At 53.3% G+C, this 15,495-nt stretch overlaps 3 protein-coding genes across 3 annotated transcripts; 2 read left to right on the top strand and 1 right to left on the bottom strand.

The window, feature by feature from the left end:
- Positions 1 to 9,745: 9,745 nt before the first annotated feature.
- J4E86_010287 (uncharacterized protein) lies at positions 9,746 to 11,161 on the top strand (the record flags this gene model as incomplete). Its single annotated transcript, XM_051450786.1, has 1 exon — positions 9,746 to 11,161. The coding sequence occupies one exon, from the start codon at positions 9,746 to 9,748 to the stop codon at positions 11,159 to 11,161; it is 1,416 nt and encodes a 471-aa protein (XP_051297979.1).
- Positions 11,162 to 12,378: 1,217 nt separating this feature from the next.
- On the top strand, positions 12,379 to 12,785 carry J4E86_010286 (uncharacterized protein; the record flags this gene model as incomplete). The annotated part of the gene is made up of 2 exons (XM_051450785.1): positions 12,379 to 12,649; positions 12,742 to 12,785. 2 exons carry the CDS (start codon positions 12,379 to 12,381, stop codon positions 12,783 to 12,785), a joined length of 315 nt encoding a protein of 104 aa, XP_051297978.1.
- A 241-nt stretch (positions 12,786 to 13,026) lies between these two features.
- Positions 13,027 to 15,206, bottom strand: J4E86_010285 (uncharacterized protein; the record flags this gene model as incomplete). The annotated part of the gene is made up of 10 exons (XM_051450784.1): positions 13,027 to 13,258; positions 13,340 to 13,459; positions 13,514 to 13,700; positions 13,757 to 13,840; positions 13,896 to 13,988; positions 14,038 to 14,309; positions 14,361 to 14,553; positions 14,696 to 15,009; positions 15,060 to 15,110; positions 15,160 to 15,206. 10 exons carry the CDS (start codon positions 15,204 to 15,206, stop codon positions 13,027 to 13,029), a joined length of 1,593 nt encoding a protein of 530 aa, XP_051297977.1.
- Between the last annotated feature and the right edge of the window lie 289 nt (positions 15,207 to 15,495).

Below are 15,495 nucleotides of genomic sequence, written 5' to 3'. Positions count from 1 at the left end.
GCAAGTACGCTCGACACTCGTGAGTGCATTCGATGCGCGTTTTTGGTGGTACCCGGAACAAGTTGAGATGGGAGTGAAGCTGGCCACACGCAGCGGCATCTCCTTGTTGCTCACCTCGCCTCGAGTCCGTGATGTCGCGCATTAATTGTTGGGAGTATGTGATACTGTCGTTGATAGTCTTTGACTCTTGAGCGTGACTTCGATAATGCCTCAGCTTATCTCCGCGGTCGTAAGTTTCGAAATCTTGATACGTGATGAGCTATGCCTTCTCTTACCGGTACATCTTTGTAGCGGCAGGCTGATAGCCAAATTCGATGCATCGAGCCGTGGATGTCGGAAGTGTATAGCATAAACCCATCTTGCATACATGGTCAAGTGATACCTGAAGCACAGGTGTTGAAGTCGTGTTTCCGGGCGAGTCAGGCTTGGCTACCTCCAAGCAGAAGACGACAGAGCAAGGGCGGGATCGGGGTGAGTCCTGGAGTATGGACCAAATATCGATCGCAACAGCAGGGTTCTGTTAAAGATTGATCTCTTTCTGGGCCGAGACAGATACGATATATGGTCCTCCAAGGTGAGCGACTCTCTCACCCCTGAAGATCGCGAGTCGATCCAACGAGGGAGCGAAGATGACCCGTCGAAGAGCTTCCGAGTCGATCCGGATGAAGGACATACCTTTGGAATGATGTATGCTAAGGCAAAAAGCCGAAGGGCGTTGATTTCAAGCACAGCCAGCTGTACTCCGTGACGCTGTTCCGTGATAGTGGCGGATCAATGGCGGACTTGGAAGAGATGCCCCATGATCCGTAATCCATCAAATCAGCTTCATGAGGGCTTCTTGTCGAGCCAGCCCCTGAAGTAGCTAATCCTCACATCCTCTTCATGGAAACATGAGACAATGCAAAGAAGGCCATTAAGGGATCTCCGTGTCGAAGAGCGTAAAGTGAAATGCAGTTCGATGCCCGCGCCACTCGATACCAATGTATCAAAGCCGCAGATTGTTTAGCGGCCCATATGTCCGCTGCTAAAATGCCGAAGGTTTGCTGACGTCTTTGGCCATCTCCTCACATCGTTCAATAGCGAACTGTTGCAGGAGATTCGTTGTTGTAGATCATGTCCGCGATATGTACCTCATCGCGGTTCTGGAGACGAGTGCCACTCGGCGAACAGCAGACTTGCGCTACCCTCAGGGAACCCCTGACAAGCCCACATCGTGTGGGATCTTCGTAACCGCCAAAGTCCGCACCAAGACCGATGAACAGGGGCCTTGGTATCTAGATCATGTTCAGCTGCAGCGGTGCTGCGTTGCGACGTTGCGACGTTGCAATCAGACAAGGTTGGTCCTTCGAGCTCCTCCAATGAATGTGATCATGTTTGCGCAGTCAAAAAATCTGAAAGAAAATCGACATGCTGCCGCTTGCTTTTAGATGCTGACTCCAGTCTGGAACTTAAGGCTCTTGCAAGGAGCCCGCGATGATGTCTCAGATGCGGAGATGCTCGGAAGTCCGCTGTCGACCAGCCATGTAACATCTGCAACAGATGCCAGCTTCTCTAAGTTCGCTTCCTTCTAGAATGGCGGACAAGCAAGCATGCGCATCAAAAGTGGCTTCAAGACCAGGATGCGTTATAATAAGCTGAAAGATAGCGCATACATGTCACCTGCTAGACCATCTGTATGCCACATCTACCAAGGCATACCCTACAGAGCATGCTTGAGGATGCAAAAAGAGATGTGAAAGCATCTGATCTTGCGCTGTGAACAGTTCACCAGATATGGGCCGATTCGATGATGTATGGTGTGTGAGTGCAAAAGCAAAGGCAAAAAAAAGCCAGGAATTACATGCTACTCAATGGTAACAAGACACGGCGGAGAATCGAACCTGGGTGATGTTAGCCAACCATTCATTCAAGTGATGAACAGTGGTCCGATCCTCTAACCAATGCAAGGCGCCTGGTAGCCACTACTACCAAAAACCCGACACCTGGGACCTTTTGATGGAAATATACAGAAAGTCTTTGTATATATGACGACAACAACTTACTTTCGGTATGTTTGGTGAAGGAGATTTGCGGGATCGTCTGATTGGCATCGCGGGGGTGTGGGGCAGGCACGGCGGCGACGGGGTCACAACCAAGCACCTTGCGTGACAAATGGAGGCGCCGTCGACGAGCAGCCTCTTCCCTTCCACTTTCTCATAGCTGTCTTGACTTTGTTCGTCCATCGTCCCGAGTTGACTCGTTGACAGGCCCGGCTACGGGCAAGCCCTAAGTGGCGGGCTTCACGTCTTGCAATTCGACCTGCATTCCGTCCACAACAAGTCTCAAGGCATCTCCGTCTTGAGTTTGAGCTGTCCATCCGAGCTGCAGCCCAATGCAAATATATGGGAAGCTCGTCATGCAGGGAGCTGCACCGACTTGTCGCGATCAGAAATCTCCAACGTTTGTTCCGCGGCGACACCAGTACACTCCGTGCCTGTGTCTGAGGCGCACAGAACAAGCATGACACTCCATCTCATCACGCTGATTGGGGTGTATCGACGCAGGCTCATGTTTGCATGCGCAGCGCAGGTGCACGGCAAGCGCACAAACTGTAAGAGTGGTCTTGAAGCCCCTGCATCGCCATCCTTGTGACGTCCCCATTAAGAGACCCGATACGCAGGAGGCTCTACGTGCGGCTTTCGTTGTTGCGCCGCTCGCATGATGGTTCTCAGGTCTGCATAGTGCGAGTCTTGTTGACCCCCGTGGTGTCCGCACTCCATCACCTCCGCCACCCCAACACCTCCCACCGCGACGACGGGATAGCAGTGTCGTCAAGGCAGAGGCGTCTGATGCAGAAGACGTGACGATGAGAGGAAGGCGAGTCGTTTCCTGTCGGGCTGACTTGATCACAGATCTTATCGATGTCCAAAACTCCCAACGCTGTCTGTCCGCGAAGTCTTCAACACCGCTGCGATCGGCTCCGCCGCAGCACGGTCGTTCTCGACTTGCTCGTCCTTGGAACATCCGATCACCAGCGCTACTTCGGCGCCCTGCTTTACCACGCTGATACGGAGGCACGGAAGCAACACGGACAAGCTGCATCGCCCCGCCAGGCGCACGAAGAACGCATCCCAGATCCATGCAGCACCACGAGACACACGGCAGAAAGCGATCCCCAGGCAGAGCATCACGGCACCGGATCGACCAGACTGCTTGCAGCGGTTCTGGAGCCCACAGGAAGCCGCCGTGGCACTCGATCCGTCTTCATCGCCGTACAAGCTCAAGGGCGGGGGTGAAGCCCTGCACGCGCGAAGATCGGGCGGTCCCTCTACCATAGGATAGATACATCCCACAAGCCGGCAATATCGTACACCAAATGCGCGCCACGATGCAAGACAGCTTTGTCGCAATTGATTGAGGCCCGTGAGTCGCCGCGACCAACGATGCGAACACCGCACAAATATAACGTAGTGAGGCAGGCGGAAGTCTCCTGACTATGGCTCTCCGGCGGCGTGAACCTCTCAGCCACCGCGAACATCGGCGCTGAAAAGCCTGCGCGAGCAGCTTCAACAAACGATATCTCTCGCGACACGAGTGCTCAGCTACTCAGCGGATGCACTTGGAAACAAAATTGTCGGTCCTGGAGCTTGATATACCGGTCCTGGACGTGGCAACCACCGTATCAATGCCATGACTAGTGGCGCCGAATGAAGACCTGGACGGATATCTCGCTGGCGAATCTGACTTCGGCTGGACAACTCTTCTGTGGTTGGACGCCGTAACGCTGGTTTGCGGAGTTGAACATTGGAGCCATGGCCATAAGAGCTTGGAAGAAGAGCTCAGACTGTCGATACATGGAGCCATCAGTCTTGCTCGGACGACTTACTCTTTGACATCTTCTCAAAGTACGAGGTCGCAGGTAACTTGTTTGACATGCCACCACGACAAACTTGCCGATGTACCCAGGGGAACGGTGTATCAAGCACGCACTCGCGACGGAAACATAGCGTGTTGAGGGCAGATAGGTCGTTGCGGTCGCTAGACTCATGCATCTGCTCCATTGAACCTAACACTGATTGGACGACTGGTCGGCATTGCCAAAGCATTGGTGAGTGTAATTCCCAAGGAAGTCTGCCGACGGCTGGAGCACCTTGCCAGCTCAAGACCAGAGGGGCTAGGCAGGTGAAAAGAAACCAACATGTCGACCGACGACTCAAGATACGTGAGCTCAGCACCTCTTTGCCGACTGCGTCAGATACCGTAGCCCGTGGTTTCTCTTTGGGTTAACCTGATCGACTGATGTTGAAGGATTAGCCTGCACTTGTCGACCCCACAAGCATCATGCAAGGCTCCGCATGACTTCGTGGATGGACCCTGTGGGAGAATGTGGGACAATACATTCGAGTACAAGCTGTCACAACTGTCGAGAACGCGCTCGTGTATCCAGTCCAGACACGATCAAGGCCGACGAGATGGCTGGCAGTTGCTGATGCTCTGATCCGCAGTGGTGGCTTCAGCTGGGAGATGATACGCTCGCTGAAGATCAGAGTGTAGAGCATCCACGTCTTACCTGGGGTCAGACACCCCACAAGGCCTGATCGTTTTGCAACAGTCTGTAGCATCAGACGCAGGCCTTGCATTGTTGCCGACTTGTAGTAATACTATCGGAAAGCCAGCCTACTCCATGCGAGTGTGAGCGAGGTGACGCTTTGAACGCCAAAGATTGCGCAGCTTTCGATTTGCAGCAAGACTGGATATATCCTCGTGTGCCTCGAGCATGCGCAAGAGCCGTTGTTGTAGCAGCGATTAAGCTGTTCGATGCGAGTTTCGCATCGTCTGCCCGTCCGCTCCTGCTTTCTTCTGTCGACTAGTTCTGCGGTACAACGCGCAAGGCTCTTGCGGTCTGTGTCCCTACGCCTGATGCACGGCTCGGTATCAGCATGGCGACGCATCTTAGTTGTTGCATGACGAAGACTGTAGCTGTGGAGACCATGCCGGCGAGCTTCCGCCGAACGAACAACAACGAGATGATGCGAAATTGTGTCGATTTGCCGACCGAGCAACCGCTGCAAACTTCCTTTCGTACCCATTACCTTCTCTTGCCAGATCTTCTGCGAGACAGAGATGGACGTTGTGTCGATCCGAAACAGCCGAAACATGGGATTGTAGTAATCGCGTACTCGATATCGATGGCCGGAGGATCGTAGTTCGTGAACCTTCGGCCGTAGGACGCTTGTGCAGACAAGGAAGAGGCCTCGATTGGCATTTCTTGACGGTTTGGCGATGCCAACATGGCTTCGGTTAACATGCTTGTGGTGAGAAACGGAGAGAGGTCTCGCTCGAATATTACCTAGAGTTTTGGTAAAGGTTACAGTGCAAAGCCGAACTCCGGGGGGTCAGCATAGTCAGAGCTGTACCACCGCTTCGCCAACGGAGGTTGGTGTATAGCTGCAGCTAAAGGTGGAAGCCGACAACGCTGCCCGAGTACTCAAGTAACCTGTGGCTGGTGGTTGTTTGTCCTGCATGCCTCTCCTTGCAGGCGTTGTAGCTTCCTACGTTGAGGGAGATGTTCAGTCGGAGCTTGGCCAAGCGAGTGGTCTCTCCCGCGGAGGTCTCAAATCCGGAACAGCAAGAGTCCCGAGGGGGCAGAGTGGCCGCAGGTATAGAGGGAATCGAGGTGGGATCGCGAGCGCTCGAGGGGTAGGTAGGTGATCCGACGCGAGCTGCATGCAAGGTGGGCGCCGCTTGGAAACACCTCCGAAGCTTGTTCGAGACTCGATGTCCATGGAGCTGTAAACCTGGCAACAGAAGTGAAGTGCGCAAGCAAGCCAGTGTTGCTTTACCTTTGCCAAGCTCCCTAGAGAAGTTGTCTCGAGGCATGTTGGACATGGGAGAACGACGCGGACTGCCGGGTGAGGGGGAGCGTCGCGTTGAAGCACACCAGCTCGATCCAAAGCAGCCCTTCCTGGTATCATATCACTTTGTGCCTTCCTGAAGGTGCCACTATAGGCGAGCGGCAAGCTGCGAGCTGCGAGTCGCGGTCGAGGTCGTCGTCAAGGGTGTACGGCGGGTAGGACGATGTCTTGCTGAGGAGCCATCTCAGCGGCTGAGGCGCTGGGCGGATTCGGAAGACATGTGCATCTCAGAGGCTCGAGTCTTCATCTCCATATCGTATAGCGAACGCGTCGTAGCGATGTGGAGCCGATTTCGTGGAGCTGGTGGTTTGTGGCGAGTTGGTATGTGGGCTGAGGCGAGAAATTCAGGAGGGAGGCGCGATGGTGATCCAGGTCCATGCGGACATGGCGGACTTCAGGAGCAAGGACAGCCGCACCGTGCACACAGCAGCTGGCAAGTAACGACTCCGTCGTCGACGTGTATTGCACAGAGCTACTGCATCGATGCAAGTCCGCACGTCAGAGCAGAGAGTCGGGCCGAATCCTTCGCCCAGGACTTAGCGAAGCCAGCCCCGCGGAGACACCACGCCGTGGAGCGACTGCAAGACAACAGCACTGAAGGGATGCACTGCATCAGAAAGATCGGGAGGAGCAGCCTCCTCATCGTGGCAAGAGCTACTGGGTGTACCGCATCTGGAATCGGACTCAGGAGGAAATGCATACCATGTAGGATAGATGCAGGCAAGTCAACCCTACCTCAGCCCTAGTACAATGCAGACAGATGCTAACGATCAAGCAGATAGTTCCTTAGATACAGTACTATATTCGTAGACCCAAAATATACCATCTGTTGACATTCCAATGTTGTGCACCTGCCTGCCTTATGGACGAGATTCTGCCAAGGACAGGAACCGATGGGGCATCGTCCCTGCTGAACGCCCTCCTAGCGCCAGAAACTCTAATCGCACCTCTGCCCACTCCCTCCAGACCCCTCTTGTTTACTGACCACCCCTGCCTCAACTTCCTCTGCGACTTTCGCCAAGCACGAACCCCCTTCCCATTGCCACAACTAATGCAAAAGAGCTTCTCATACGCGTCAGTACGGTTCAAATCCCCTGGATATCCTCCTCAGCGACTCAGCGCGTCGCCTGCCTCCGTCGCCATGCGTAGTCATCGCCGGCGCGACGAGCCACTTCCACAACCGCGTCTGAATTTCCTAGCAAGCGCGACGGCAGCTCTAAACGGTAACAGGCTATGCACCTCCGCTTGATCTCCGTCAGGGTATCCTTTGCAGTCTGGCCCTCGATGAGGCCCGTGGTCGTTGCGACATCAAGCATGCAGACAAACATCGCACACTAATGACCTACAGCGCTGCAGCGACCACACCGCTTCGCAGAAACACGATCTGGCCGCCCACTTCTCCTTCGCCGACTCTCAATCGTTACGCTCGAGCTCGCACTGCCTGCGTAATGACGGTACAACTTCGATAAAACAATCAGCAGTATGCTTCCGCTGTAAGCTGTCAACGTTTCCGTGTAGGCTGTATCAACATCAAAATCGCGCCTACCGTCTGAGTGTAACCGCACCTCTGGACTCCGCACCAATCTTGAAGGCCTTCCTTCCCATTCATAAACCCGTGCTTCGGGGTGGCTATCGACTGCCTAGGAAGTCGAGCAGAGTCTAAGACAGCTGTACAAACCCACAAAGGCGTCTATCTAGCATGCCAGCGCGAGTCGTAGATATTGCGATCATCAGGTCCAAAGTTCAAGTATCTGGCAAGGCTCATGTACATCTTCCCTCACAAAGCTCTCGCCTTCCAGTTCGGAAACAATACCAGCTGGTAAACCCAGCCGGGAGTATGTAAAAGCTTCTATCGCGCGCACCCATCATCTTTGGACCTTTTTCCGGATATTCAACAACATCAAACCCTTGGCTACGGAGCCTAGCATCGATACCTATCCTGCCCTTCCCATTCGGTTCGGGCTGATGTCCACGGTTCAATATCTTGCCATTCGGTTTGCATTTAGTATCTGGATACCCTAGCGGTAGGTTTCTTCCGCTTGCCGAACAAAAGGTAAGGTGCACTGATGTGAGAGGTTCTCTTACACTGTCAAGTCTAAGTCCGGGTATGTCATCTTCGTTATATTGTGGGTTTGCCATATCTCCACTTCCACACATTTTCCTGACTACACCTCGGCCTTCGATCTACCAGAAGGTTTCTTGCTCTTTCTCTTGAACATATTTCACAAGCCATTGCAACCAGCAATTCCACTCTGGTACTGTCAGCTTGTTCAGGCATCTCGTTCACAACATGATCGAGCGGAACAGGTACAGTGCTAGTCAGGCTTTTCTTACGAACAATACTAAAAGAGATGGGATCTAAAAAAGGCTTCTTCCGGACTCAACATTCTGGAACTACATACCACTAGCACAGGACCCGCAACGTGGGCACAGTGAATACCAACGGCCCGTAGCCACCACAATAGGCAACGTATATCCACGGCGAGACAGACAATACAATACGACTTTCTGATTGTAGTCAGCTCATCGACGCCGACTATCGGCCTTTACCGCCAGTTTGCCACCCTGATTCCCACGTCACCAAGGGTTTGAAGGGCGGGGTAGGACATATACATGAACCTTTGCTCACGTGTTGTCGCTCACCCAGGCTTCGAGACACCTCAGTCCGCGCCGTTACCGCTTATCTCAAGCGTCACTGAGACTTGTGGGTATATATATATATACCTTCAACTTACCTTGACATAACTTTTCCTCGACCACAAAGGCTTTTGCGACCACAACATCAGAATTTCAAAAGCAAGACGTCGCTCTCTCACCCGGACATCCTCGCTTATACCGTTCAGCAAGTCAACTGCCTGCCCAACCAACGTTGACAATTGGAAGTCTGCGAAGAGTATTCTTATCTTCCGACGCAGTACCTTGCAGTGCCTTTGCAACTTGATCGGAATCTGTGTGGCCGTCCGATTTTCCGACACATCAATTGCTATCTTGAACCCGAACCGAATTACATCAACCAACTTTCAACTGCCGACTGATCGAGAGGAACGTGGTTGTGGTCGCTTTACGCCATCGCCATCTCAACTGCTTTGGGTCATCTGTGGTGCCTTAGCGTCCTACCTTGTGGCTCAACTGTACGCCGTCAGCCACCGCACCCGCGAACCCTTCTTCGTCCCAACCAAACAGGAGACGGCAAAGAAGACATATAGACTGCTACGGTTAGGAAGTTCAGAGTGAACATTCTTCCGGCGTCTCCCGTGCTTCCCGCCGTCTAGTCCTGTTTGCGAAGAGGAAGGGGTGTGTTGCTGTGGTCTTGGCTCAGCGTACGTTGAGCACGTCCGCCCTACTAGCCAGTTCGTCGCCTACGTAACTGGGCTGTCCGGGAGCTCGATAACGCTAGCGCCTCGTCTGCCTCGTCTGCCTCCCCTAAGTCCCTCCCACAGCTGGTCCGTCTTTACCGCACCACCTGTAAACACCGCCACCTACACATCTCCAAAAGGTACGTACCCCCAACAGCTTAGCAGCTGCTTCCCCTGCAACACTTCTTTCCTTCGCCCACTTCAGCAGCACCCTGGTAGCTTTGTTGTGGCGCTACAGCTTGCGTTGTTGACTCTCCTCCGCTCCCCGCCCCGCACACAACACGCCCGCTCTGGTGTACACATTGCGCCTTTGCTTGACCTCTTGCTAATTTCGACGCAGAGAGCGCTTTGGTTCTTGATCCATTGCTCCGACTTGCACGTAAGCTACTGGATATCATGTCTCGCTTCCACAACAACAAGCTAAACACGGTTAGCCTCTTTGACGAGGACCCAACCACACCCACTCATAAACCCTCTCGCAAGCGTGGTCATAACATGCCCGCGCCCGAGTGTCATTCCAAGAACCTTCTGCAGCACAACGGACCCATCGAGACTTATCGCGGTCCAGAGGTGGATAATTCGTACGTCAACTACGGTTTCGAGAGCGATATGCACCGTCGCGGTCAGTATCACGGTATGGGCGGCTATGTTGCCCCAGCTCAAGCTCCGATGAACAACGGTGGCTCTGTGAGTTATACCCCCACATATGACAGCGATTACGCAGAGAGCGATCGCGAGGACCACCCCCCATCTAAGATCCCAAAGATCAACAAGGATGGCGCTCCCCGCAAGCCACGCCAGCCTCGTCCCAAGCTACTCAAGTGGAGTGACAACGATTGGAAGAATGTAGTCCTCGGTATCGTCTGGGCCTGTGGTGAGACTGGTGTTCAGATCCCGTTCGACCAGGCTGGCCAGGTTGTCGGCGAGAGCTGTACTGCTGGCGCACTTCAGCAGGCCATCTTGAAGTTGCGTGGCAAACAGATCGCAGAGGGCTACCAAATTCCATCGTTGAGGATGGCGTGGACGCGCAAAAACAAACGTTCATCTTCCTTGTCGTCCACTGCTAACACCAACTCTCAGTCCAACGCTGGTCAGGACCCACTGACTCCTTCCCGTCCGTCCTTGATCGTGAAGCTAAAGGTTCCAGTCTCCAAATCTGTCGGCGTCAAGCACTCTCCAGGTTTCAACAAGGCCGGTGCTGATACTGTCCGCGAGGAGTCCAAGGAGAAGGTCCAAGTTCTCAACCAGGCTCAAGACCAGAAGCCCGTTGTGGTTGACGACGATGTCTTCAACATTGACTCCCACCGTTCTCAAGACAAGGTTGGCCACGCCGACGTCAAGACCATCGGTGTCAGCGGTCCCAAGTCCCCTCCCGACAGCTCCAGGGGTTCTTATCCCTACACTGTCGCCCAACGCAGGCCTACCCTTTACCGCAACGATGACCAGACCCACCTTGAGGTCAACAAGTTCGTGAACGATACTCAGGTGTATGACTCTGATGCAAACGGCCCCAGCAGGGAGATGGAGTCCGTTGAGCTTGACCCTTTCGAGTTTGTCGACGAGGACAACGAGGCTCTTCTTAGGCGCCCACGCCGTGCGTTCATCCCCGAGATGTCCCCTCTGTCGGGCCATGCTTACGAGAGTCCTTATAGTTTCCAAGTGGAAGAGGGTCAAGATGTTCGCGGCCACTCGCCTGTGTGGCACGGGTCGGGACAGCGAGGAGCCCAAGGTTTCCTTGGCTTGGCTTGTTGGCCGCAAGATGGGCTACCGCCGCTAGAGGCTGGTCATATCCCTGATTCGTTTCCTCACGACGTTTTCGCGAACTGCGGTTTCACTCAGGGTTCATACGTCGACGTACCCATGGCCGAGGCTTATGATGGCTATGGTTTCAACGCGGGACATTTCAACTAAAAGCACCTCGCCTCGTCACCCGCCTTCACGCGAGTAATGGTTAGGTTTACACGACTGTAAGAACAACTACCGTCTCTCAAGACCGCTTTGCTAACCGTTGTTGCCAGTATGATGGACGGTTTTCTTATGATAGCACGATATTCACGGTTCACGGTTTCTTCATTTTGGCTGCTGGTTTTGCAGTCTGGATATGGTATGGTACGACACGGCTACATGAACACACTGGGTGTTTATCTTATTCATGGGTCGATGTGACTACTTGGCTTGAGACATCTACGTCGGCCTTGATAGCACTTGGCATGGTCTTTGCACTACATGATTGATGGATAGGATACCCGCTTCACGGATGAAAAGTTTAGGTACTTGAGTAATGGAAACTTGAATACCTCTATGATGACCTCAATGATGCTGATGCTACTGCTACTGATCGTGATGACGTGATTGACCGAATGCGTGACATGAATGCGCTTTGGTCGCTGATCTTCTACTCAGACAACTGCGGTAGTATATCCGCGCGTCGCACTCATTGCGCATTTTGCTAAGTACAATAGCCGCCAATATCCGAAAAGAGTGTGCCTCACACGCTGGCTCCGAAGGGAAGGGCACGCGACGCACAAACAAACGCGAAAAGTCACGGTGAACGTGACGCGTCAACAAGAATAACAACGGGTTACCGTGACTGGGGATTTAGGCAACCGCGATAAGATATGTCCACGCGGACAAGGGATGATGCTCCAGGCAGGTATGTAGTGTTTGCATACTTTGATAGGTCTTCCGAGTGAGATAAGAAGTGGTATGACGAGCAGTTCGCCATGTGTGAATGAAATGTTTTCTGACATAGCAACGAAGAACTCCATCAATGACGCAAATCGCCGTCTCAACCATTAAAGACCTTTCCTCTTCTTCCTTGCTTCACACCCTAGATTTCCAAATCTACTCACGTGCTGGCTGACCTCGTCATGGTCATCACATGACATCACAGCAAAACCATGGACCTTATTGACACTGCTTTCTTGACCTCAACACCGAGCCGACTGTTTCGCCGATCGCCGCAAATTAGCAACTTCTATCGCAACGTTTCACGCAATATCCCTCGCATTCGAACAACTCTGTTTCCCACAGTTCATAAAGGAGACAGCATGGACCCGAGGTTTTGGCCTGGGGGGATGGGCGGGGGTATGGGGGCCGGCATGGGGCGAGGTATGGGCGTGCCCGGCATGGCCATACCAAACATGCAACAACCATTCTACCCACCACAAGGATTCCCGCACCCGTATCTTCAACAACAACAGGCACAGGCACAGGCACAAGCCCAAGCCCAAGCACAACAGCAGCAACAGTATCAACAAGCATATGCACAAGCACATGCGCAACAGCAGCAACAGCAAGCATCCCCGACCCCACTCTCAACCCCACCACCACCCAAAGACTCCAAATACCCCCGCTTCGTGAACCCCTTCCAGGAGGAGAAGCCGCAAGGGTCTTACGGTAAGCGCGAGTACGTACCGGGGCAGGAGGCGATACGGATTCCATTTGGGCATCGGGGTGACGATCCGTGGACTAACTGGCATATGATGCAGGCAAGAAGACAGTTGCAAGAGATGAGGAGGAGTTGGTGAGGTAGGAAGGGGAGGATGATGAGGTTGGGTAAGCAGGTTAAGTCATGTTGTCGAAGTGATGCAATAGCGAACAATTCATTGTTGGTTATTGACAAGTTGAAAGCACCAACTTTGGTGCAATATTACATCCTCCGCTCCTCCCTATTTATCATGCTTTCGCATGCATCATCCCTCATCCATCCATACGCCCTCCTTCTCTCATTCCCAGTTCTCCTCACGTCCCCTCGTACTTCCCTCGCCCCAAGCCTAGGTCTCAATCTTGGGCACTGCGACAGCCTCATCGTGCTGCACACTCCTCTTCCTCTCCTGGTTCTGCGCCACCTCGCCCAGATTTATGTCGTGTCCACCCTTGGGATCGATTTCGGCGAATTGGACAGCAGGACGGAACTCCTGCGACTTCCACGCTTTGCTGACGATGCCGTAGAGTTCGTCGACTTGTTCGAGACTGAGGCCCTTGGTTTCGTAGATCATGAACCAGCTGTAGGGGGGAGAGGTGTCAGCGTATGTCAGGCAGATGTTGGTGGCTAGGTAGTATGGTGTAATGAGAAAAAGGACTTACACAAAGGCGATGCAGACGAAACAGAATGAGCCCCACACGAAGAAGACCTTAGATGCCAGGTTTGCGTGGTCTTCGTCGACCATGTATGGGGTTGAGTAGGCAATTGCCCAGTTGAGCAACCTGAAATACGGCGTTAGTCTTTTGCGATACCATGATCATTGCCTGTAAACATACCAGTTGGATGCTGTGGTCATGGAAAGACACTTGGCGCGTGCCTTCAACGGGTACAGCTCGCCGGTCACAACCCAAGCGACTGGGCCCCAGGAGCTGGCGAAGAAGAAGATATAGATGCACACGAAAGCAATGGCGGCACGTTGAGCTGCGAGATCGGATGTGCCGGCTACCGTTCCTGTGATGGCAACTGGTAAGAAGTCAGTATATGTCTCGCATGCACGTCGTACAGTCAGAAAAACTTACCGATGTACTGACACACGCACATGCCTATCGCTCCGAGGAGAAGAAGGTTGCGTCGACCGAGGCGTTCAACCATGTAGAGACCCGCTAGAGATCCGAAAGTCAGTACTGTTTTCGTTTGGCTTGAACAGGAGTGGCTTACGGAAGGTAGACGCGACGTTGACGCAGTTGGTGATGACCTGGATGATGAAGGGGTCTTGGAAACCGGCGTTCTGGAAGTATTGGGTACCGTAATCTGGACATGTTAGAGGGAGGCGCAAACGTGCGTGGTTGAGAGAACATACAGAAGATGAAGTTTACACCAGTAAGCTGTTGTAGCGACTGCAGCAGACATCCAGTCACGAGACGCTTGCCCAGGGTTCCCTTGAAGCAGTCGGCGTATGTAGACTTTCCCAACGACATCTCGTAAAGATGGTTGGCCTGGACCTCGTTCAGTTCCTCAACGATAGCTGGGTGATCGACCGGTAGACGGCGGAGCTTGCCGAGACTGTCGGCAGCCTTCTCGTATCGGTCCATCTTGATGAGATATCTGGGTGTCTCTGGCAAGAAGAAAAGCCTAGCGGAAGATTAGAAGCTGCCATTTTATAGTTTACATCAACGCGCTTACCCGCCGACAAGAACGATAGACCATAGGAATTGCACCGCGATTGGAATACGGTACGATCCAGAGTCATTGCGGTCCTTAGTGGAATTGTTCACAATAGCCGCAAGCAGCAATCCAATCGTGATGGCAAGTTGGTAGGCTCCTACAATCGTTCCGCGAATCCATTTCGGGGCGGTCTCACTCTGGTACATAGGGACTGTCGTCTTGTTAGCTTTGATGCAAGCGAGCCAGATGCCCCGCAGAGCCTCATCGATGCGGGGCGAGGGGCGTCAGCCACCATTGACGATCCGCCCCACGATGCCGGGAAGCGGAGAACAACGAGGGAAGAGCTGACTTACTCAGGGCTGAAATAAGACCAACACCATAGCCGGCGAAGAAACGACCAGCAATGAACAATGGTTGCGCTGTCGCGGCCGTCTGCAGAATGACACCGAGGTTGAAGACGACACCGGCAGAAACCATCAAACCGAGGCGGCGGCCAAGTAGATCACCAAATGGCGCAGCCGTCAAAGCACCGAAGAAGGTGCCAGCTGAGAGAATGGAGACGATCAACGAGTCCTGAGCTGCTGTGATACTGAGATCTGGTTCGGTGGAGAATTCCTTCTTCCAATAGTCCATGGCAATGATGCCAGAAATGGTACCTGTGTCATATCTAGGGAGATCAGAACGTGCGCGTGATACGACAACGACGTGTAGGCTCACCCGAAGAGGACACCACCAAAGGCGACGAAGAGACCGATTACAATGGCAGGCCTTGGAAAGAGTTAGGTGTGTGCGTGGTATTGTGTCCAGTGAAGCTTACCATGCCTTACCAGCTGTGTCTGGCGGGGGCTTGAGCATGAAACCCATGATGGCAAAGTTCGATTTGACTTCTTGGAGATGGCAATTGGCGATGTCGCGAAACTCGAGGCGCGTAGTCAGGCCGTTCAACGGAGCGCGCAGTCACTCTTTATCTCAGGATGCAAGCTCCGAGCATCTCTCCATCCAGCTCGCGATCCCGACGAACCCTTGTCCCATGCCGCTGCACCTCAGTGCCATATCACAAGTTGCTAATCCCAGTCGGTTTCCCAAGCCAACCATTCTTGCATGGTATGCCCCGCATCATAACATGGAGCGTACCGCAGTTGGTTATTGCCCC

This window comes from Alternaria arbusti, assembly GCF_024043155.1.
Source record: "Alternaria arbusti strain BMP 1465 chromosome Unknown scaffold_21, whole genome shotgun sequence".
NCBI lineage: Eukaryota > Fungi > Ascomycota > Dothideomycetes > Pleosporales > Pleosporaceae > Alternaria > Alternaria arbusti.
This window is presented reverse-complemented; position numbering and strand designations above follow the sequence as displayed.